Source organism: Panthera uncia, chromosome F2, assembly GCF_023721935.1.
Source record: "Panthera uncia isolate 11264 chromosome F2, Puncia_PCG_1.0, whole genome shotgun sequence".
NCBI classification, from domain to species: domain Eukaryota; kingdom Metazoa; phylum Chordata; class Mammalia; order Carnivora; family Felidae; genus Panthera; species Panthera uncia.
Window position 1 is genome coordinate 19,159,349 of NC_064812.1, and position 25,850 is coordinate 19,185,198.

At 36.4% G+C, this 25,850-nt stretch overlaps 1 protein-coding gene across 1 annotated transcript in view; it reads left to right on the forward strand.

Moving 5' to 3' along the window:
- The window catches only part of MRPL13 (mitochondrial ribosomal protein L13), a 48,549-nt gene extending 23,256 nt beyond the window's left edge, over positions 1 to 25,293 (forward strand). Inside the window, exons 5-7 of the mRNA XM_049632951.1 lie at positions 4,502 to 4,588; positions 10,701 to 10,822; positions 25,008 to 25,293. Coding sequence (XP_049488908.1) covers positions 4,502 to 4,588; positions 10,701 to 10,822; positions 25,008 to 25,029 — 231 coding nt within the window. The 3' untranslated portion in view covers positions 25,030 to 25,293. The remainder of the gene's footprint in view (positions 1 to 4,501; positions 4,589 to 10,700; positions 10,823 to 25,007) is intronic.
- Positions 25,294 to 25,850: the final 557 nt, after the last annotated feature.

Here is a 25,850-nt window from a genome sequence, read left to right on the forward strand (position 1 = left end):
TTTTGAGAGAGGGAGAGAGCATGTGGGCAGGGGAGGGGCACAGAGAGAGAGGGAGAGAGAGAATCCCAAGCAGGCTCCACACTGTCAATGCAGAGCTCAACGTGGGTGGGGCTCGATCTCACAAACCATGAGATCATGACTTGAGCCAAAATCAAGAGTTGGCTGTCTAACTGACTGAGCCACCCAACCACCCACCCCCTTTTAGTGAGTTTCTAATTTGAATTTTTTTTTTCCCGTGAAGTTTTACTACTTGTTTCTTTTTCAAGTTTGCTGGTCAGTTATGACAGTCTTTCTGTTTCTTTGTCATACTTTGGTTCCTTATATTTTTTAAGCATTGTAAACCTAATTCTTAGTGTTTATATCTGATTCTAATATTTGTGTTCTTCGTGGCTTTGCAATTTATTGTTTCTGCTCAGGACACTTGATAAACTCATGTACCTTGAAACTTCATCACTGAGAATTCTTTGAGACCTGTGTCTTCAAAGTGGATTTATTCACAAAAGATTGACTTAGCTTCTGGCAGGTGCATGAAGCTATACCAACCTAAGACCTGTTTAGGCTATACTCTAGACTTCTGGGTTTTGATCCCAAGGGTGAATTTTAGGCCTTGAAGCCTTGTGCAGTAAGGCTCATAGTTATCTGTTTCCTATCAGGAAAGATTTGAATTTTTTAATTTCTCCACTGTACACCCTGGATGTTGGCTTTCTGTTGAAAACCTAGGTTTATGAGGAAGTCTTTGATCCTACTTCCTGACCAAAAAGAGGTAGTCCTTTGAAACCAAGCCCTGCACTAAGCTGATGCCCTCTGGGCAAATGCCAGCCTTAGGACTCTTTTTTTTTTTTTTTTTTTTTGGTAGTACTTTGTCCCACTTCTGGCCTCCAGTTGTTTCCATGCTTTAGAAAAGATCTTTAAAAACATATTATTAACTTCATTAACATTTACTTATTATTTGAGTAATATACTAGGAGAAAGTTTTAACCTAAATATTACCTTTCAGTATTGCTAGAAGCAAAGTCTCCTGTTGCCATTTCACAATTTTATATTTCCTTCCTTTCCACTTCACAACCCAGTCTTTGAAATATACACATAAGATAGATAACATTTTCCTCATTAGGAACTGTTTTAGCTTTTTACCTAAATACATTTATAAATGAACAAAGTGTGCCGTGAAGACATTCTTTTGTATTTCCCTATAATAGCGAATAAAAATAAATACGTATTGTTAGGATGCAACCATTTGTTTGGTGTAATACTGCCTACAATTTTCTTGGGGGTGAGGGAAAGGGGGACATTTTACTTATCATTTATGCGTATTTTACAAAACTATGCTCAGAGATTGCTTAAGAAATTTAATGTTCTATTTCAAGATGTGTTTTGGGGCTATTACAGATCAATAAAATATCCTATTTTGACTATATGGATTGTATATATGATATTAAAAACTTGTAAGGGCTGCTGATAGTGTGTACTGTAAGTGCTACAATAAATTGTAGTTTTACTATTTAATAAATATTTTTAAAATGTAAGTTTCTTTCTTATTCTGGCATGCTCACTGTACAGTAGGAGGCAGTAGAGTCCTACTTTTTTATAAGAATTTGGCATTTGATACCATTTGTAGAAATTGTTCCAACTTATGTTTTGTAGACAAATATTAAAATACATTACAAAATGTTTGATGAAGTCCTGGAAAATAGTTCAGAATTAAATCCATTTGAATTATTACCTCATTTAAATTATGTTAATTCTTTTTTTAAGTATTAATTTTAACTTTGTGTTTTGAAAAGGAACAACTTGCTAAGGAAGAGGGCAGTTATTTTACTTCCAAATCAGATACTTAAGTGTCTGCCTGGAACAGTAGGTCTTCTGCCAGCAGACATAATTTGCTAATCAGTACTTGGTATATGGGCTTGTAAGAGAGTTTGTTTCATAATGCGTCCTTCTGATTATTAGTACAGCCCTGGAATATTATTTGTAAAATACATTAAATAGTACACTTAAATAGTTATTAGTAGGTTATTAAATATTTCAAAATATTGGGGCGCCTGGGTGGCTCAGTCTGTCGAGTGTCTGACTTCGGCTCAGGTCATGATCTCATGGTTCATGAGTTCGAGCCCTCTGTTGGGCTCTGTGCTGACAGCTCAGGGCCTGGAGTCTGCTTCAGATTTTGTGTCCCCCTCTCTCTCTACCCCATCCCTGCTTGTGCTCTGTCTCTATCTTTTAAAAATGAATAAACATTAAAAAAATTAAGTATTTCAAAATATTATAATCATATATGTCATTAATTATAAACTCAAATAAATGTGTTGATTGAGCTTTTCCTTATCCCTACCATAGTTATAGTTTAAGAGTTTTTGTCCTTGTATTGTTTTCCAACATGGTTCCTTTCTTGTTTTTCACCCCTCCTGTAGTTAGTAAAGTTATTTTGAGTAAAACAAATGGCATATGCCCTAGTTTACAGGTTGTATGTGGAAGGTCTTGAGTATTTATTAACCTCACTTTTACTCTGTCTTTCTCACTTTTTGAATTCCTTAGAACTTATACATAAGTCTGTACAGCTATAATTGATTGACTGCAGGCACATGTTGTGTTATTATTTGGGGGAGTATATTGTTTGTATGTCTTTTTCTCTCCCCTGTCAGCTTTTAACCTTTCTACACTTTGTGGCTGTCCCTAATTTGGGTGTTACCGTGCATTTTTTTACTAGGGCAAGTTTTTTAAAAACCAACTTGTTAGTTCAAGTGACTACAGCTAAATTTTGTTAAGAACATGAAACCTAAATGGCATGTAACCCTACCAAAATGATAAAAATTGCTGCTAAGATGATATTCAGAGGATATAATGGCTGGCTTGTCCAGATAAGGTGCTGTGTAATATTAATATTGTCAGTTTCTGTTCAAGACTTTTAAAAATTAAAAATCTTAGGGGTGCCCAGGTGGCTCAGTTGGTTAAGCATCTGACTTTGGCTCAGGTCGTGATCTCACAGTTCATGAGTTCAAGCCCCACGTTGAGCTCTGTGCTGACAGTTCAGAGCCTGGAGCTGCTTTGGATTCCGTGTTTCCCTCTTTCTCTGCCCCCTCCCCCCACCTCAAAAATAAATAAACATTAATTTGTTTTATTTAAAATTGTAAAGACTAATATCTAGATCAGTGCTAATAGAAATTTCTGTCATGATGGAAATGTTCTTCTGTCTGTACTGATAAATATGGTAACCACTAGGTGCATGTGGCAGTTGACCACTTGAAATGTGGCTTGTGTGACTGAGTAACTGAATTTTTTATTGCTTTTAATTTTAACAATGTAAATCTCTATTAAAATCTCCAGAACATAGAGTATTAACAGCACTAAATTGGAAAATGTATTAAGAGATACCACTAACTTTTGTATGTAGTTAGGTTTTGTGGTCTGATTTGATGAGAAAATTAAAGGAATAGGAAATCCTCTTATAGGACAACCCTGTTCTATCATGTCTAATTTAGTGAATTAACTTTAATAAGTGTCAAATTATATCCTTGGAATATGAGCACAGATGGTAAAAATTGATGCAACCCTTCAGATGTCCCTATCAGCAGTTTTATGAGGACCTTGCAGTATATTTGTATGTCCTATATACTAGCAGGCCCCCAGGAGGTTATGGAACACAGAATGACACTCTGTGGCCTTCTCTTGACAAAGCACACATCAAATCACATTCAGACCAACAATGAGGATAATCTTAAAAGGGGAAATGTAAATCATGGAAAGGTTAGTTTGCCATCTTGAAAATGGGTATGGTAGAGAGAAAGGATTTTTTGTCTTCTTGAGAAGTTACAGAGAGAAACACATTATAGATGTGATTGCTCGTACCATGTGTCTATTCTGGAAGTAAGACTGCCTGGTTTGAATTCCAGCACTGCCACTTACTAGATATATGAAGTTGGGGGAGTTCTTTAACCTCACTAAATCTGTTTCCTCACCTGTGGAATGAGACTCAGCATCCTAAACAAGATAACATATAATGCAACTAACCACCATACACAGTAATTTTTCAGTGAATGATAACCTTACCATTGTTGTGGATTTGTGACTTAGAGTCAGTCTCATAACTGTAGGGTCAGGCTAACTTTACGAATTGGAAACTTCCTGATCACCTACCTGGAGAAAACAGGAGTAAGGCCTCCCTGGGTTCTGCTCAATTCAGTATGTAACAGATTATTTGAGTCATAGGTTTTTGTGTAATCTTAGAGAAAGCTTGTACAAGCTTTTTTTCTTATTCTAGCTATAATTGGCACATAGGAGATTAAAAATAATCTCGTTTTGTGCTCTTCCTTTAAAATAAATTAAGTCAAATAGAGCCTAAAGAAAATAGTAATGTACAAAATGATGATTCTTTTGCTGTTGCTGCCACATGTCTACTTAGGTCTCAATTCCTTTCATTTCACTTGAGTCTGAGCCCACTTGTTTTCATCACTATCTGTAAATGTCAGATTTTTCTTACTTAATCCTATATATGTCTGTTTTTCAGATTGTGAAACTAGCTATTTATGGCATGCTGCCAAAAAACCTTCACAGAAGAACTCTGATGCAGAGGTTGCATCTTTTCCCAGATGAGGTAAGTCAGTGGTTGTTAGTTATGATGCTTCAACAAGGAACCATGGCCAGAGTACCTGTGAAATTGAGAGTACTCGTTGTTGATTTCATCAGCTACAAAAAATGTGTGAATTGCATTTACATTTCATGTGACTATTAGCAAAATTTGCATGAATCGTGAATTAATAGCTTAGGTTTGGTTGCTAATTTATTTTCCTTGATTTAATTTTAGAATACTTGTTCCTATTCAAAATGTATTCAGTTAAAAATGTACTTAAAAAAAACATTTTTATTTATCACCGTTAAACTATTTTAAGTACTTGAGCTTTTCTCTTTAGTATACTGTAATGAAACACTAGAAGTTCTATAATAAAATAGTTGAGTCCAAGCTCTGGAATCAGGTATCTGGATTAGAATTTATGATCACCATTTACTGATGTCATTATCTGTTTTCTCATCAGTATAATGGAAATAATGGTACCTACTTGCTAAGGTTGTGGTAAGAGTTAAATGAGATAACATTTGTGGAATGCTTAGAACAGGGACTGACACAGTAAGTGCTATTTGCTGTCACTACCATGGTTGTGATTGTTGTCCTTAGAGTTCCTACTAGAGGAATAATGTGGAAATGAATTCCAGACTATCAAGTTATATCAGTGATTTAAATCACTGTGTGCTCTATTTACTTAGCTTAAGCAATGCATGAGTAAATTATTCATGCTTTTATCAAAATGGTTAATGTATTACTTTTGCTTTGCATGAATGAGTAGAATTTTCCAGTATTCACTTTACCTCTGAAGTAACAAGTATGGGAGTAGTGTCATCATCTAAGGATAAATGACCTTCATGAAAGCACAGTTTTAAAATTCCTAATTCTTTTTTTTAATTTATTTTTTTCTTATTTGAGAGAAAGAGCACATGCAAGCCAGGGAGAGGAACAGAGAGGGAGGGGGAGGGGAGAGAGAGAGAGAGAGAGAGAGAGAGAGGGAGAATGAGAATCTCAAGCACTCAAGCAGGTTCCACATTCCTCATGGAGCCTGACTGAGGACTCAATCCCATGACCCTGGGATCATGACCTCAGCTGAAATCAAGAGTCAGCTGCTAACTGACTGAGCCAACCAGGCCCCCCTAAAACTCCGATTTCTGATTGTACTCTCCCATTTTTTTAGAAACCATAATTTCTAAAAAAACAAAAAATGATAATGTAGATATAAAATCTTAGTTATTAGGCAGTCAAGTTTCAATGTGGATGTTTTAAGTATTCATGGTAGTTCAACTACAACAAATTACTTAAATAATTTCAGACTATAAAATTAATGAGTCCGCTTCTCCCCCCAAAAAATTGTCAAATATTCAGAAGCTTGCTACACAGTTTGTTGTCCAGGCCATAGGGAAGTAGGCACTCAGATTGCTAGGAGTACAAAATGGTGCAACCCATAAGGAATCAGAGAATTAGGTAATGTTATACAGAATACATACATAAGGAAAGTCAGGCTTGATCCAGCATTCTATTTTCTCTGAAGATACACAAAATTATTGTTTCCACATTATTTATAATAGTACAATAATAGAAATCAGTATTTATTCAGAGGAAATTGGATAAACTATGTTATATCCATTCAGTCGGGTACTATGCAGTTATAAAAAAAGAATGCCAAATATTCTTATGATTTGATAACTAATGCTTTCTAGGATATATTGGTAAGTGAAAAAATATAGATAGCATACTACCTTTTGTATGCATATACATATACATATGTTTACACACACATACATACTATAACTGCTGCTTACTGTATAAAGAAACACAGGAAGAATAAATGAGAAAATAAAGATGGCTACTTACTGAAGTATGGGCACAAAAAGACAAAAGGAATAGGGAAGAGAATAAGGTTTTTGGAGTATGCCTTAAAGATTATTTATTTTTTTATTTTGTTATCATGTTAAGATTTTATTCAAAAATAAAATGACAGCAGTAGTAGAAGTAAGCACAACTAGTGCCCAGATCTTGTTTTCTAAGTGCTATTTCTGATTAAAAAGAACCTGGTTCACCTTGGAGAAATGGTTGATTCTAGGTCTGGAGCAGAGAAAGGCCAAAGTTATTATGGAGTACACACATGCACACGCAATTATTATTATCTTCATTGTTTATACTGGAAAAATAATAAGTCACAGAAAGTAAGGCAGTGCTCAAAACGGATGGGGAAATATCAAGAGAACATAGGAGGCATTTTGAATTGGTGCCCACTGACCAAGTATGGGACTGTGTGATGTGAGCCTCAAAATGAATGGTTAAAATAATGGATTACATTGAATAGAAAACAAAAATCTAGGGGCACATGGGTGGCTCAGTCGGTTGGGTGTCCGACTTCAGCTCGGGTCATGATCTCACGGTTCGTGGGTTCGAGCCCCACATTGGGCTCTGTGCTGACAGCTCAGAGCCTGGAGCCTGCTTCCGATTCTGTGTCTCCCTCTCTCTCTGCACTTCCCCCACTCATGTTCTACCTCTCTCTCCTTCAAAAATAAATAGGCGTTAAAAACAAAGAAAAAAAGAAAGAAAACAAAAATCTATGAGCCCATGGTGATAGTCCAAAAAATCATTTTTAATTGTTATAATTTCCCTTTTCCTTTCTGGAGAAGAAAAAGCTTTTCTTTAGAGAAGAATGTCACCTAAAAAATGTAGAAATGCCAAATTAGAAAAGCTACCATTATCAGCATATTCTGTAGTCACTGGGTAAAAGATTATTGTACAACAAGATATTCACACAATGTCAAAACATCAGGCCATAGAGTACTTACTGTTTGAAAGGAGAAAGATACTTTTTTATGTTAAAGATACCTGGTGGACACCAACCATAACCAAGAGATCAAACATTAACATTAATATGGAACAGACCAACATCATGTACTTCCTGCTTTGGATGAAGCACTGAAGACCCAACACAAACTATTTAGCGTTCTGCCGAAAATGTTTAACCTAAGTCTAATCATGAGGAAACAATCCTACAAATCCAAATAAAAGGACATTCTACAACATAATTGGCCTGAACTCTTCAAAAGTATTAATTTCATGAAAGAAAAAGCAGGGATAGTCTTTGTATTCAAAGAGACTGGGCTGAAGAATTTATTATGTGTGTTCAACAACATAGTAACAGCATAAATAACTAAGCGTAGCATGTGACCCTTGACTGGATTTTACACTGAAAAAAAGATATATAAAACAATATTTGATCAGTTTGGGAGGTTTGGATACACACTTGTATTATCAGGTAGAAAATATTTCATCAATGTTAATTTTCCTACACATGAGTTTGTAATGTGATACAGGAGACAATCCTTAAATTTAGGAAATAGATAATGAAATATTTAGGGGTGAAATATTTGCAGATTGCTCTCAAATGGTTCAGCCAAAAAGAAAAGTTGTGTATGTGTGTTTGTATATAGTGAAAAGGAGGAAAGCAAACATGTCCTATTTTGACAATTGGTGAATTTAGGTGAAGGTTAGAGAAGTGTTCACTGTATTCTCACAACTTTTCTATAGATGTGAAATTTCTTTAAAAACTGAAAAAAGTAATAAGGCAAATATTATCACCTTGCCCCCTGTTTAATCCACTCATTCGTTTCCTTATTCCTCATTTAGGTTAATCTTTCAGTCTGTGTAGAGAACTCTTAAATCTTTTTTTTTTTTTTAATTTTTTTTTTTAACGTTTATTTATTTTTGAGACAGAGAGAGACAGAGCATGAACGGGGGAGGAGCAGAGAGAGAGGGAGACACAGAATTGGAAGCAGGCTCCAGGCTCTGGGCCATTGGCCCAGAGCCCGACGCGGGGCTCGAACTCACGGACCGTGAGATCGTGACCTGAGCTGAAGTCAGACGCTTAACCGACTGAGCCACCCAGGCGCCCCGAGAACTCTTAAATCTTGAACACATCAGTCATCATGGCTGGGTTACCTTCTGTGTGTACGGATTAAAGGAGGGACTTTCCTCTCTTCCAGATTTCATGTGTAATGCCTAATCAACAACTTTCACTCCTCGTTTTGCACTGTTTCAATGCATTCTTTCAGTAAATTGTTCAAATAATGGGGAAAGTTTGTAAGTTCGTTTTAGTCAAAATTCTCTTCAATTCAGCAAACATTTACTAACCCACTATGTTCCACACCCTCTGCTGTGTAAGCACTTGGCAACTTTTGAAATTGTCTTTGCAAATAATATAGGGATTTTTTTTAATGGAGTGTGAAATACTCATAAATTTTTATAAATATCAAACTGGCAAGTAGACTTTTTCAGGAAGTGAAAAATTAGAGCAATGTAATATGTCCAGGCATCCTCTGCTTACCAGTGCCATGTAATTAAACTTACGAATTTGAATACACTGGGGAAGGGATGTTAAATATTTTTACAATGCTTCTCAATGAAGAAACACATTGTCAGTAGTATTTGTTGTATTTTGTATACATTGATAGTGACTTACCCTATACAAACCATAACTTTAAAAAGCCAACTTAAGTTTTTTTTAATATTATAAAAATTATGCCATACCAGGTTTTAGAACAAGTTTATAATGCCATAGAGCTCTGTGATTCTTTGAAGCTGTTTCAAAATTGTATTTTGATTCTTAAGACATTGAATAGAAAACAGTACTATTTTGATGCCGTGTCCTTGCCCACATTTGATTCCCAATTATGATACGCTCTTTGCAGAGAATTATACTTTATAGTAATCTTTTTTTAAGAAATGTTTTTGGGGAGCCTGGGTGGCTCAGTCGGTTGAGCAGCCGACTTCAGCCCAGGTCATGATCGCAGTCCGTGAGTTCAAGCCCCGCGTCAGGCTCTGTGCTGACAGCTCAGAGCCTGGAGCCTGTTTCAGATTCTGTGTCTCCCTCTCTCTGACCTTCCCCCGTTCATGCTCTGTCTCTCTCTGTCTCAAAAATAAATAAACGTTAAAAAAAAATTAAAAAGAAATGTTTAGGAACATGCTATTATGGAAAAAGGGAAATATATTTACTATCCCTGAAGAAGTACTCATAGGACAATTTTCATATTGATATCCAAGCATTATTTAAGTAGAGTCTCCAAAATTAACCTAGCCATCCACACTCACAAGATAATTCCCTTTCCCTATTTCTGTATCATGAGCACAATATAAATGTAAGTTCTTTTGGTTACTCATGCTCTTTATTTTATCATTTCCTTTATTTTGTTCAATTTCTGTTTTTCTTTCAAAATACAACTTCGAAGCCATGGATGGGTGTGTGTGAAGGGCTGAAGTATCAGAAGTGGCCTTGGAGTGAGGACATGGGTTTGAGGAATGACCTTTTGAGATTGTAAGCCTTTGGAGGCCATCATCTTTTTATTTTCTTTAAAATTTTTTTTAATGTTTTACTTATTTTTGAGAGAGAGAGACAGAGTGCGAGTGGGGGAGGGGCAGAGAGGGAAACACAGAATCCAAAGCAGGCTCCAGGCTCTGAGCTGTCAGCACAGAGCCCAACACAGGGCTCGAACTCACGAACCACAAGATCATGACCTGAGCTGAAAATTGGGACACTTAACTGACTGAGCCACCCAGGCGCCCATCTTTTTATTTTCTTTTATATTCTGAGCACCTAGCACAATTTCTGGTTCATAGAAGGAGTTCAGTAAATGTTTTTTGGCTAAATGACTCAAAGATCCAGCAGACTTTCACTTTCCAAAGTTTTTTTCTGTCAACAACATGGAGTGTGAACTGAAAGGTTGTGGCACTGGAAGCCACAGACCCAGTGCATTCACTCATCAGGTGAAAAATCGTGCGAATCAGCCAAGGCAGTGCCTTTTTTCAGTTGAAAGGAGGGAAATAAATGAAATGGTTTAAAAGAAATAGATAGGACTTAGTGACTTGATAGTCCTTAAAACTGAAGATGTCTAATTTGTCATGAGAAATAGGTTTGTCAAGATTAAAATATAAGGTACATTATTATAATGAGATTACTTTTATCATTAATGTACTTCTCGGGGATTTGCATGGTGTTTTAAAGATGATACTGTTTTCTTCATTGTAAATATGTTTTTGTTTGTTTTTTAATACTTCCTAAGTATTACTAATTTGTTAGTAAGGGATCTATTTTAAGAAACGTAAACCTAAATTGTGTTTAACCTAGGATATACCAGAAGATATTCGTGAGAATTTAGTCGAGGAGCTTCCTCAGCCACGGAAAGTGCCCCGACGCCTCGATGAGTACACAAGGGAAGAAATCGAGGCTTTCCCAAGAGTGTGGTCTCCGTAAGTCTTCTCTCTTTCCTGTCTTTGTTTCTGTTTCTCTATTTTTTTTAAGCTGACTTTAGTATCCCCCGTTTCCTTAACCAAATGACAAGATCCTTGAGGGTGGGAAGAGTAAACTTTTATTTTTTACTCCCTCGGATACTCTTTGCATATTCTACAGCAAATAAACTCTACATGTAGATGTTAGAACCAAAAGTCTCGAAGTCTTTAAACCTTGCTCAGTACTTGCAGGGGTGTTCATAGGTGCCTATAATTGCTAGATACTTTGTTTGGGATGGCATTACTTGGATCGACTGTAGTCTCTTGGAATGATAAATGAATTGTCATTTCTTAAAACAAAGTGATTCTTCATTTTCCAGATTGCTTCACTAACCTGAGAATATCATCTAATGCAAAGTCGTTAATTCTGGATAATTAATAGCCTTGATCCAAATAGAAAAACAAAATAATAAAACACTTTTTGGTATCCTCTACACAATTTCCTCTCTCTATGGTCCGGAAAGCTGCTGACTTTTGACATACTATTTCCCATCTGATTGTTTCCAGTTTCCTTATCTGGCCTTCCAGGCTGTCCGTGACCTGGCATCCTCTGTGTCTCTGAAGCTTACGTTCTTCCCACCTCACTAGTCTAATAATAGCAGCTTGTTTAAGATTGTCACCCTTTTCATGCAACTTAATTCTTTCTTGCTATTGTTCTATTACTTTGCCTGAAACAACATGCCCCTCGCCTCATCCTCTGCAATAACTCTAACTCATTCTTTCGACCTTAGTTCAAATATCATCACCAATAAGAAGTCTTGCCTAAACATCAAGACCAGACTATATGCTCAGCCATCTTCTGCCATATTACCTGCTGGGTAACTCTGTCATTACCACACTTAGCTCTTCAAGAGCAAGGGCTGTGTCTTGTTCGTCATTGCCTCCCCAGTGCGTAGAATAGTACTTCATATAATGAAGTCTTGGGGACATTTACAGAATTTATACAGTAGGTCTAAAAGAGAACCACACATCCTTATTGCTTGACCTACACAAGACAGCTCATCTTCCCACAGATACTACCCTCTGTGCTCTGAAAATTCATATCCCTTTATTGGCTCTTTACTCAGATAGGTTTGTGAAATATAGGTGAAATCACATACTTGTGAAAATATAAGCCTTCCCAGGATAGTCAGTATGCACAGCAATCTAATCTTGGACTCTGTTGTTATTACATGTATATAATCTTCAGAGTCTTTCCACACAGAAGTCTTTAGGATATTCTGTTTGAATCTTTTTAACTTTACTGACTTGTATCAAGGTACTCCTTTACTAAATCTGCAGATAAACAAAATAATGTAATTATTAGTGACATTTATTATAGTAACTATTTATTGGACACTTTACCAATTGCCCAACACTGTGCTAGGTATTTTACGTGCATTGCATTTAATTCTCTCCACAGGCCTATAACATAGATATATTATTCCTATTTTTAAGTGTAAGGCAAGGGTCATCAGGTTTGTATATAGCCTGCATTTGAACCCAACTGTGTCTGATTCCAAAACCTATTTTCTTTCCATAGAAGCAAACTGCTTCATTAATTTAATTTCTCAACAAATATATTGCAACTACCTCTTCTGTATAAGATACTGTCATAGGCACTAAGACACATGGAGAAACAGCATTAAAACAATTATTTAATTCAGGTGCACAAACTTCTACCGAATTCATGCTATGTGCCAGACCTTTTGATACATGTCTAGGATATACAGATGGTGAAGCATTTAAATGTAACCTCCTCCAGAAGTCCTTCCTACACTCCTTAAACTGGATTAGCACCCCCTTAATAGGGTCTCATTGTACACTTCCTTTTCATTTACTGCATTTATTCTAATGTAACAAAATATCAGGGTGATTTTTTTTGTTGACTGTCTTTCTCTAACTAGACTCTGTGAGGGAACTGCGTGTTGTCTTCCTTAGCTGAGCATAGTAGCATCTGGCACATTAAGTAGGCACTCAGCAATTACTTAGTGAATACATGAAGAAATCAAATACCCTTGTATCAGCTTTTATAAATGAAGTTAGGAAAGAATCTCTAGAAGATATAAAGTGAAGGTAATAAAATGCTCCAATTTAATACTAATTCTTCATGCTACAATCGATGAAATCGACTATCTTTGAAAACACCTTGTTTTATTTCTTTTGTTTCTCTTCATTGTATCCTCTGAATTAATCAATTTTCAGTTGATATCAAATGATTGATTAACAAACTATGTAAAAAATTGAAAAAATTGATTTTATTGGTATCTGATACTATTACCAGCTAGTTATCAGGATACATTCTCATGATAAGTATTTCTTTCTAAAATAAAGAAGTGCATTTCTCATCACTCCTTAGATTCTGGTTTTCATTGCTTGACAATGACAATGTCATGGACCAGAAACTATACATTATGTGACGTGATTTGATTCTAACAACTAGGTTAAGTGATTGTCTCTCTTCTTTTGACCTTTTTAAATACCTATTAAATAGTTTGCTTTCTTGTCAAAACTCGAGTCTGTTTTAAATTCTTTTTATTTAAATTCATTTTTTTAACCTAGGTTATGTAGTGGTTTATTTAGATAAATCGGTAGTTTGTGAAAATAAGGGTTGTACAATTTGTTTTACATGCTTTGATATTTACAGTTTTCCCCTTTGACATCTGAGAGATGAGACTTCTATACTTGGAAAATTTTTATACTTTCAGAATTAATTTAACTTGCTTCTTAGAGACTTACATGGTCATTTATTCAAGACACTCAATGGGCCTTTTCCTACTTAAACTACGTAGAACTTAAATTTATCTTCAAAACTGAACCCTCATATATGGAATATTTTTCTAGGAAGATGTAAACATTTTTTTAATTCTTTTTTTTTGTTTAATGTTATTTATTTCATAAAAGAGAGAGAGAGAGCACAAGCAGGGGGGAGGAAGAGAGAGAATCCCAAGCAGACTCCACGATGTTAGCACAGAGCCTGACGCGGGCCTCAATCCCACAAACCATGAGATCGTGACTTGAGTTGAAATCAAGTTGGATGCTTAACTGACTGAGCCATCCAGGTGCCCCTAAAATTATTTTAAAGAGATGTGCAATTTGCTACAAATTGAAATTAATTTCTAATTTATGGAAAACACTTATTAGCTTAAATTTACACCCTGGAATTTTGTCTTTACTAAGAATTCACATAATACAGGCTTTGCATAATACAGACAACATTTACAAATAAAATACTCTTGCAAGTAAATTCAGGCATTCAATTAAAAACTTTCACTTTGGGGCATTTAAAAAGCATTAAATGTTCATTTAATAGGAACTGTGAATACAATACAAACTTAAGGAAGTAAATAATCTCACTGTAGTTAACATTTTGGTGTGTTACCTTCCACTGTTTCTTTGTGCTTATGTGTGTTTGTCTTTGGATTTTTTAATCCCCATTTTTTTTCATAAATAAGAAAATGTGTGGCATAGAAAGAAAAATAATTTGCCTGAGATCACACGAGCGTAAGTGGTGGCTTAGGGATTTAAACCTAAGGTGACTGGCTTCTGGGTCCTGGTCCTAACCACTCTGCTGGAGTGCCTCTTGTTGCCTCTTGTAGCATCTTATATAAGGGTGCTTAAGTTGTATGTAGTTCTCCAGTATTATGCTCTGGAAAGTTATATCCAGAAAAAGTATTTTGGTAGGTTACCATGCTGTATTAAGTTCTGTAAGTCTAAGAATGTCTTATCAGAGAGCACCTGGTGGCTTAGTCGGTTAAGCATCCGACTTTGGCTTAGGTCATGATCTCCAGGTTCATGAGTTCGAGCCCCATGTTGGGCTCTATGCTAACAGCTCAGAGCCCGGAACCTACTTTGGATTCTGTGTCTCCCTCTCTCTCTGCCCCACTTCTGCTCACGCTCTGTCTCTATCTCAAAAATAAGTAAACATTAAAAAAAAATTTTTTTTAAAAAGAGTGTCATATCAGATTTTCTTATAGAAACACCACCATAAATGAATTTATATTCCTAACCCAGAGGGGTATGGTACTTTTTTTAAAAATAGAAATACCAAAGATGCTACGTAATCAAGTATGTGACCAAACATAGATTCTGCACTTGGAGTTGATCTCAACAGTTCATGGGATTGACCCCACATCAGTCTCCGTGCTCAACACAGAGCCTGCTTGGGATCCTCTCTCCCTCTGCCTTTGCCTCTCTCCCCTGCTCATGTACGCGCTTGCTCTCTCTCTCTCTCTCTCTCTCTGTCTCTCAAATAAAGTAAAATAAAAAAATAATATGGGTATACAGTTACAGTTTAAGAATATATCATCGGGGCGCCTGAGTGGCTCAGCCGGTTAAGCATTCGACTTTGGCTCAGGTCATGATCTCAAGGTTCGTGAGTTCGAGCCCCATGTCGGGCTCTGTGCTGACAGCTCAGAGCCTGAAGCCTGTTTCAGATTCTGTGTCTCCCTCTCTCTCTGACCCTCCCCCGTTCAGGCTCTGTCTCTGTCTCAAAAATAAATAAACATTAAAAAAAAATTTTTTTTAAAGACTGTATCATGATATAGGTGTACTAGTCATTTAACATAAATCATTCAACACTTTATTCTTCTGCACAAGAGCTGACATCAAGTTCAGTTAGTTTTTATTACCGTGGAATGCATATAACCAGGAAAAAACAGGCATTTTTGGATTATCCAAAATGCTTCTTGTCAGAGAAATAGATGATCTTTTAGTTTGGAGCTGTCTAATAGAACTTTCCACGATGATGAAAAACTCTATATCTGAGCTATCTAATAATATAGTGGCTCCTGAATACTTACACTGTAGCTAGTGTGACTGAGGAACTGAATTTTTAGTTTTATGTAATTTAATTAAGTTAAATTTCAGTAGCCTCATGTAGCTAGTGACCACCTTAATGAACATTGCCATTTTAGTTTGCCATTTCACAAAGTTCTAGTATTAAATATTATATGTTAGAATTAAAATTAAAATATGTAACATACTATGCAGTGCAATCCATTGAAAATGGGATTTCTCATTACTGGTGGGTTTGCTTTCATGAGAATTTTTTTTTCTCCTTTTGGAGAAGGAGCCTGCTTAAAATATGCTCTCGTTCCACCCAAAATAGCTAAGCCAACAATATAGTCTTCCTTTGGAATGTAGTAATTGGAACTTATTCAAGATAGATCTGATGGTGAATCTGCAGAGACCTCACTGAAACAGATGTACTTAGATTGCACCTAAATAAATAGAGACAAAAATAGTTTGCTTTGGTTGTTGTTTCCTGAGCAATAAAACTTAAAATATGCATATAGTGTAGAAATGTACATTTTAAACTTGGAACTGTTACTAGCTTTTGGTTAAATGAAAGTTTATTAGTTTTTCTATTAGAGGCAAAAGCTTTTGAACAACACATAATAACAATAGTCAAAACTAAGCTTTGAACCCAGTAGGTGATTGGCAAAATTTGTTTTAATCTTAATTAAAAGCTCTGTTGTTGAGATTTCATTTAAATTATTTTAAATCATGAACGTTATGTTCTCTCAGGCCTAATTTCAGTTTATGTCAGATTTTCTTAGGCTAGTGGTGTGGTCATTTTTAAAACAGTTTTAGACAAGGAGGAAAGAAACTGATCTTTATGAGAAAATGGAATATTTTTAATAACTAGAAGTCATTTTCTTATATGAGAAGTATTGCCTATACACTCCACTTCTTAAGTTAGTGGATATACTTGGTATATTAGTCACTTCTGTATCTCATGGATACGTAAATTATGTTAGAATATGTTATGAAGTTATATTTTATTTCTTGATGGTACAGAATAGATGTATGATTGCCATGTACTAGTGGTGATTGTAGGGTATGCTCTTAAATTCATTTGTCAAAGAAGAAGCAGGAGCACTGTTCTTTCTTCACAGTTCTGTGGCCTGGGATTATAGCTTTCAAATGGTCAACTTATTTTAATAGCATCAATAGTTATTTCCATAATCATCATAGTTTTGCCAACACATTACAAAACCACAGTAATCATGGAAATTGTCATGCTATCACTGTAATGGAAACTTTTCATTATGTATGATAAAAATAAAACTTGGATCACTTTAAACGTTTTTTATTTTCATTTTTACAAAATTCTGTAGGAGAGCTTTTCTTAGGAAAATCAAGGTATGTGGAAAATTTCAACTTGAATTGTTTTGCATCACCCACAGAGTGAGTGATGAAACAATACCAAAAAAGAAATAGATATTTTATCCTAACTCATTAAATCTGTAATGCTCTATTTTAAGCAAAACCCTCACCTTTGTATACAAATGAAGTGTGAAAAATTCAGCTTCAATAAATCTTGAAAGGAGATGTTTATAATGAAAACCCATGTCCTTGGTGGTTCGTGTACTTTAGAGTGTGCTGTTAGAAGTGTGCCTGCAAAGGAGAGGATGGCCAGAATAAAAGTGGGGAAGTAGGAGGACCCTCGTGATTGGCCCTAATTGTCTTTGCTGAAAGCAGGATTCAGTTTAGACTGTTTTCTGGGTGACACCTCCTGCTCTGTAGAAGGAAAACAGGTGTGGGCACATTGGCACTGGGAAGGGGCCGCGGTGAGCATCCTGGCTAGTCTGTAGCTCTAGAGGAGAGCAGTGATTTCAGCTCAGTACATGCCCTCTGATATGAAACCTATAAATCCTAATAATCTACAGATTTTCAGTCTTAGTTAAATGAATACCCAGAAAAAATTTTTTACCTATGTCTTTTTTATAAAATGTGCTTCACATCAGAGGCTTAATATAAAGACGTTAAAGAAGGAATTTTACCTTTTCAAAACCCATAAGGAATTGGGATCTAGACATCTTCAAGATTTTCCACAATTTTATGCTCGTCTAGTCATAATGGCATTTTCCTACAAGATTTAACTTAATTTGCTGCTCTTCACAGGCAGAAGTTATTAGCTGGACTTCAGGAGCAGGGTTACATTCCAATTTTCCCGTTATTTCAACCAGCTCAGCATTGGCATTAACTGTAGACCTCAGTATTTCCAGGGCTGAGTTTGCTCAAATTAGACATTCTAAACTTTGCTGTTCTTTTGGATATGAACAGATTAGGACTGGTTGTTAAAATTAAAAATAATCTCTACTTGAACAACCAAATCAAATCATTCCTAGCCAATAGAGCTTACGACTTAAAAGTGGTAATTAAATGTAACAGCAATTCCTATTTATTTTAATTGAAAAAAACAGTAAATTGATTTTAAAAAAAATTTTAAACAATCCTATGAGTTTAGTTTTTTTTTTTTTTTTTTTTTTTAGCAGTATTGAAATTTTTCTTATCAGGATTTGGTACATGGTACAAGTGCCTAGAAAAGTGAGTGTAGAGGCACCATTATTCTGCCTCACCATCTCCTGTACAGCTAACATCTTTAGTTGAGAGGACTGTATTTCAAGGAATATGTGATGTCACCAGATTTCTTGTAATGTCTCATTCTAAATAATTTCATGAATACAATGGCAGTGACATAAAACTCAAACTGACCTTTATTGTTCTTAAGATGACTCCATTGTCCAAATTTTATCCTCATCTTTTAAATATTTTTTGTTGGAGTAAACATTATACTGACAAATATTATTTATGAGTGAAAAGACATAAGATCTAAGGGGGAATAAAATGTTTTTTGAGATTTATTACACTTAAGTTATACCCAATTTCATGGATTTACAACTGAAATTCAAATGCTTTTTTCTTCTGGAAAATAAATCATCTTAATGGGATAAATAATACTAAGTGTCTCTAACTGAACTATCATGTAAACTGTATGTTTTATAGCTTTATGTTTCATTATCCACAGACCAAATGGATTTTTCCCAGCATTTTACAGTGAAAACTAAAATCTCCCTGAAGATTTTTTTCTAAAGTCAAAAGATAAATTCTTTTATAGAAATGTCCTCATTTTCAAGTTAATTTAAATGTGTTGGTCTCTATCATTTTTTTGTCCTGAATTTTAATCTGAATTTCTAAGATGTATTTGTTTCATTTTAATGAGTGCCAGTATTTTGCCTGTTTCATTTAATGAGTGGCTGGCAACATTTTGCATAAGGATGTCAGTGATCAAGGATTTGCTATAGAAAATTGATAATTTTGTGAGATGTGGTGTGATTTTAACTTTAAGGTTTGTGAGCAGTCACAGGCACCACAGAATACTTTCTATATAGCTCATACAGACCTTTTTGTAAGTTCTGTTTCTTTATTCAAAAAAGCGATGTTTTTTTTAAAGCAATAGTATTTGAAGGCAGTTTGTTGCTAGTGACAAGTATTAAGCGCAAAATGAATTATTGCTATAGAACATTTAGTAGCTGTGTAATTTAGCACAGTTTAGAAAATGAATTAAAGAAAGTTTTATGTTGGCTAATTCTTTGAAGATTCATTAATCTCCCAAATTATCCTAAGCATGTATATGAAAGCTTAGAACTTTGAGCTTTCACCTCAGAGGTCAAAGTGTACGTGTGTGTGTGTGTGTGTGTGTGTGTGTGTCCATGGTGCATCTCCTTCTATTAGAAAATGCACTGTCTAGGAGCGCCTGGGTGGCTCAGTCTGTTAAGCGTCTAACTTCATCTCAGGTCATGATCTCGCGATTTGTTGAGTTTGAGCCCGCATCGGGCTCTGTGCTGACAGCTCAGAGCCTGGAACCTGCTTCAGATTCTGTGTCTCCCTCTCTCTCTCTCTGCCTCTCCCCCCTCACACTTTGTCTCTCACTCTCAAAAATAAACATTTTTAAAGATTATAATAAAAAAAATGTACTAAAGACAGAACTTTGTCTTGCTTACTGCTGTGTTCCCAGTGTCCATGCCTGGACCTGACCCTCAGTAATCTTTGTTGAATGAACAAATGATCAGAATCTTATTTCCCTGAAAGAGAAATTGACTTTTATTTTATGAAGTATGGTAAATTCATATTTTGGCCTTTGCTTTAAAGTTTGCTTAATGGCTATAACTAAAATAGAAAATTTTGAGGGGTGCCTAGGTGGCTCAGTCGGTTGAGCGTCTGACTTCGGCTCAGGTCATGATCTCACGGTTCATGGGTTCAAGCCCGGCATCAGGCTCAGTGCTGAGAGCTCGGGGCCTAGAGCCTGCTTCAGATTCTGTGTCTCCCTCTCTCTCTGCTCCTCCCCTGCTCACACTCTGTCTCTCTCTCAAAAATAAATAAAGATTAAAAAAACAATTTTTAAATAGAAATTTTTCTTAAGAGTCTGCTTTAGTGTAATTCTGATATACTTAATTTTGGATACTTTGTATTACATATATAAAGAAAAGATTGGTAATTTTGTTAAAATGTAACATTTCTGCCAAGGAGTAAATTTCTATGGAAAAAAAAAACTAATAGAGATTAGGTTTCTGTAACAGCATTTGTAATGTCTCTTCAAAGATTTCCTGAGATTATTGTAAAATGCTGTTATTTACAAAAATATTAACCTTATATAATATTACTTTTTATTTTAAAACTTCATAATATTTTTGCACTGAAACAGTCACCAAGAACTAAGGCAAACAGATGCAGAATATAAATTTACTCATCATCCTTCTTACCAAGGATTAAGCCATTTCATTTAAGTTCAAAACATTTAAGCATCCATACTATCAAAAGCAACATACTAGATGCCAGGTGTCTTGCTTTTAAAAATTATTTAATCTAGTAAGGACATTAGGTAGATATACACATAAAGTAGGGTAAGTATGTAAACAACATAATCCAAGATTTTAATTCTGATGAATATAGTCATATTAATGTTGTCATATATGGATTAGCAACACTTAAAGAACCAAGTATGACATTTAACTCAAATTACTAACACTACATGAGCTACAATTTAATCTTTCTTTGATGTTAGATCCCATAGGAATTTCAGTATCCAGCCTCAGTACATGTTATTATAACTTAAATTATTTATTCTTGTATCAGAAAAGCATAAAACTTCCTGTTAATAAAGTCCTCTCATGGTAAAAAGCCAAGAAGGATACTGTATAGCAGACGGAATCACCTCTAGCTGAGGAAGAAGTGTGTTACCTTCTCTTAGACACAGCATAGTTTCAGAAATTTACTAAAGGTGCTTCATTTGCTTCTTCAGCATCTTCAAATAGTAATCTCCTCTGTGTTATGAATAGCTCTTTCTGAGGTGAAGCCTTGCTAAGTCATCATGTGGTCCATGGACCAGCATTGCATCACGTGGGAGCTTGTTGGAAATGCAGAGTCTGAGCCCCTCTACAGATTAACTGAATCTGAATCTGCATCTTCACAAGAGCCCAAGTGATGTGTTTGCCCAGTGAAGGTTGAGAAGCACTCAGGTAAATAGTCCTCCCTTCCGCTTTCTTATCTTGGATTTCTTTTAGTGGAAGGGAATAAGCAATGTAAGTGCATAGTATGTGTGCCTGCTTTTGTACGTGTGTGTGTGTGTGTGTGTGTGTGTAGAAATAAAACTGTATTTAGTGTAAAAACCTCACTTTTCCTCACGAGGGTATCTCCTGAACACCATGTAATATCATTAAGTGCCTCAGTATGAGTTGATGTTTCTGGCTACGCCAACATCTGAAATATCTGGTCCCTTGGCCATGATAACTGTTTTCCCCTCCTGGAAGCAAATTAACCATCCATAAAAGATCCTGATGACTTTCATTAAAAAAGGAAAGGAGTTTGTAAAAGTGGCATTTTCAAGGTAGTCACTGCACTGTAATAACAAATATGTTACAGGTATCCCCTATATGCTGGGCACTGTGCTAATTGCTGGAAGCATGAGGTCAGTTATATTGGGACCCTGCCTCCAAAGGAACCAACAGCCTAATAGGAGTCATATAGAATGAAATGGTGCAAGCAGGCCCTGGGAGTCAGAAGGTCTGCCCTAGGTCCCTACCATCCACTTCGTAGCTCTGTGTTGTTGGGCTAGTTGCCCGGCCTCCCTGAGCCTCAGTATTGTCAACTATAAGATGGGATTGATAAAAGTGTCTTTCCCACAATGTAGTTGTGAGAGTTAAAGGAGATAACGCATGTGAAGTCGTTAGTATACTTGATAGCATCTAATAAGCATTCAGTACACCTTACATAAACAACAAAACTTACTTATATAAGTAAGGGCAATTATAATTTGAAAAACACTGTGCTAGAAGTATGCATGCTATTCTCTGGCAATCTCAGAGAAAGGACCCCTAAGTTAGAAAGGAAGTTTATAGAGGGCTTCCCAGGTGATGTGATTTTTGAGGAGGATTTTGACGGATTAGTCAAGCCTTCCAGGCAGAGAAAAGCTCAAGTACCCAAGTCCAGAGGTGTGAAAGTGTTTATCTGGGCAATAGCAAGTAATGTAATGGGACCAGAATGTAAAGGGATGGGGTATACAAAGAATAACTCAGAAATGTTAGCTGAGGCCATGTCATGCAGGGTTATATATTGAATTCCAAGGTGTTTGAATTTTGACAAAGCAGTGGAGGACTACTGAAGATGTTTTAAGCAGGGCTACTTGATAATGCAGAAGTGGGATGGAAAAGAAGGAGCCTGTTGTAGAGACTCTGACATGTCTTCTCTTTCTCCTAAACTCCAAATCCCAATTGTTGGCTGCCTGTCGTGTCCAGATCTCATCATAATCGAAACCAGGATCCTTCCCTTCCAATTTGTTCTTCTGCCTGTATTCCCTGTCCTGAAAAAGTCAACAGTGTTGCCATTGACGGAGGTCTTCAAGCTGAAAATCAGGAATCCTCCCTGAATCATCCTTTTCTAGTAGGGCCTTCCTCCTCCACCTCCCTAGCCCCTTCCCCGCTCCCTTTCCACCCTCTCCCCAGCAACATGGTACTGTCTCTTAAATCCTGAACCTGCCCTTTCTTCTCACTCATTACGACTACAGCCCTCTTTATCCTCCTCACTTCTACCAAAAAATCTGGAAACAATTCTGGGCTTTACTAGCCCCCTCTAGCCTTCAGGTCACTACCTACATTCCGTACATCACAGATTACACCCTTCACACACATTTCCCGTTTTACTTATAATGCCCACTAAAAGATGCTTTTCTCATCTCATTGTTATTTAATAAATTAACCTTTGGTGTGGAAACAACTAGACTGTGACTAAGCACATTTAGTTTTATTGAGTTGCAGAGACTTCTTGTTAGGACATTAGATTAAACAATTTCTTCCTAAATTGTTATTATTATTGTTATTATTTTAGAGAGAGAGAGAGAGCACAAGGCGGGGAGAGGGGCAGAGAGAAAGAAAGATTCTTAAGCAGACTCCACGCTCAGGGCGGAGCCTGATACAAGGCTCCATTCCACCGGCCTGGGATCGTGACCTGAGCCTAGATCAAGAGTCCGAGGTGCAACCGACTGAACCGCCCAGGGACTGACCCCTCAAGATTTCTTTCTAATGGCATCACCACCACCCTTTAGTAATTATATGAACCAGCTCGACAGGAGAATAAGTTGTTTCTTTAAATGTGCTGCTGTCTCTTGACTGGGAACCGCTCTGATTGTAGTGAGTCATATGCCAGAGATTACATGGGTGCACTTTGGAGCCACATTCAGCTATCAGACCACACTGTCTTTCCCGAGGCTTTGGATGCAGTTTTTACATTTGGAAAGAGATTTCAAAAACAGTGACAAAATTCCACAGTTTCTCTTCTTGTTGTTACAGAACAGCTGATATGGTGAAGCATATTTGGCTGGTTTCCCAGATCAGAGCCTGTGTTCCTCAGAGCTAAATAATAACTCTGAATTGTAATACAGTTTGTTTACTCAGCCAGTAGACTGTTGGTCTTCATAGCTGAGCTATCTGGTATCTTGTGAGTATTCTGTTTAAGAAAACATGCTGTAAATGTAGAAAGGGACTAGATAAGTTATGTAGGGGCAAACAGAGTTCATGTACTCATTAAAGGAACTCAAACTGTCGAATATTTTTACAGCTGTTTCAAAAATATCTAGTTTACTGATTACGAATTTCCTTCTGAAAATTCCATATGAGCTCAACATCTACAAATACACCTATGTAAAAGATAAAAGGACACTTCAAAATTTTTTGCATTTTGTAATTTCCTGTTCTTCATTTTGTCCACTATTTATGATTTAACATTTACCTTAAAAAATATTTTTTTGTTTTAATTTACTGCTGGAAGTAACTTTCAAGTATGATTGATCCTATAAATGTATAAATGACGAAAAGACCAGTTTTACCAGTTTTAGTTAAAATATCAAAGGTCTGGTGTTTATACATTTATTTGGTATATGTATCATAATGAAAAATAAATTGAGGGACACCTGGGTGGCTCAGTCAGTTGCGCCTCTGACTTCAGCTCAAGTCATGATCTCACAGTTTATGAGTTCAAGCCCCACATCGGGGTCGCTGCTGTCAGCTCAGAGCCCACTTCAGATCCTCTGTCCCCCTCTCTCTCTCTGCCTCTCCCCCGCTCACAGGTGCTCTCTCTCAAAAATGAATAAACGTTTTTAAAAAAAGACAACGTAGGGGCACCTGGGTGGCTCAGTTGGTTAAGCGTCCCACTTCGGCTCAGGTCGTGATCTCACAGTTCGTGAGTTTGAGCCTCACATCAGGCTCTGTGCTGACAGTTTAGAGCCTGGAGTCTACTTCGGATTCTGTGTCTCCCTCTCTCTCCGCTCCTTCCCTGCTCATGCTCTGTCTCTCTGTCTCTTTAAAAAGACAATATCGGATGAGCACTGGGTGTTGTATGGAAACCAATTTGACAATAAATTATATGTAATATAAAAATAAACAAATAAATAAACAATGTCTATTTGAAAATAAATTTAGCATGATAAAATAATATAAATAGGGAAATTACTCATTCAAAAATTGCCTTGATTAGGTAAATCCATATGCTTATATGATTTTAAAGATCATAGCAATCCTTTCTCTGAAAAGGGCTTTAAGAAAGTATATTTAAAATTGGAACAGATGTTAAATTCAAGTTTTTAAGTTACTAAATACATTCATGCATAGGCATAAGGTGGCCTATATTTATATTCTCAAAAGAGCTTGGGGATTGTCATTTTGTGATGATTTGGCTTTAGTGTTTTTCACCAAAAATCTAATATTTGTAGGTAATTTCTCAATGAATATTACTTTCATTTTAAGTTGAAAAATAGTCTTCCTTCGTCAGGCAGGAGAAAATGATACAATGATTCCTGACGAAATAAATGTTGATTCTTGTCTTTCAGACCTGAAGATTATCGACTATAGGAAAATGAAAATTGCAGAAAATATCCATGCGGTGATTAAAACTTCTTCCTGATGAGTCTCTCCTAACCTACAGGAAGAGTGAAACTTCCACTGCATTTTGACAAGAGACTTGTCATGGGTGCTGAAAGCTTGTGGAGAAAGGTCAGGGGGTGATATCCCTTCAATAGGAAATTGCAATAAAGTACATTATTTTAAGGAATTATTATGTAGTCCGATTTGAATGTTGTAAGTGATGATAAAGAATAAAATTGCTTACTTGTTTAACTCTTCAGTTTTTTACTTAATGGAAAAAACAAACCTAGATAGCGCTGCGGTTAACATTGCCAACAAGTACCTGTCCGTGTAAATTCCCTCAGGTTCCAGATCGCTGTTCTGGCCACTGGGAAAACAAACCCCACCTTAACCTTCCTCTCAGTGATTATTTTATCTAACCTCCCACCCATCTACATTCATCCTTCCAGGTCAGAAGGGTAAGGTTTGCCCTGAGGTATTTACAAAGTGCAGTCACCTCGGGGCGCCTGGGTGGCTCAGTCGGTTAAGCGTCCGACTTCAGCTCAGGTCACGATCTCACAGTCCGTGAGTTCGAGCCCCGCGTCGGGCTCTGGGCCAATGGCTCAGAGCCTGGAGCCTTCTTCCGATTCTGTGTCTCCCTCTCTCTCTGCCCCTCCCCCGTTCATGCTCTGTCTCAAAAATAAATAAACGTTAAAAAAAAAAAAAAAGTGCAGTCACCTCTTTCCCATATAGCCTCTTGGTCTCCATGACACCAAAATAAACTGATGCCTGTCTACGTGGTGGAAATCTCACCGACTTGCCTGTGATGC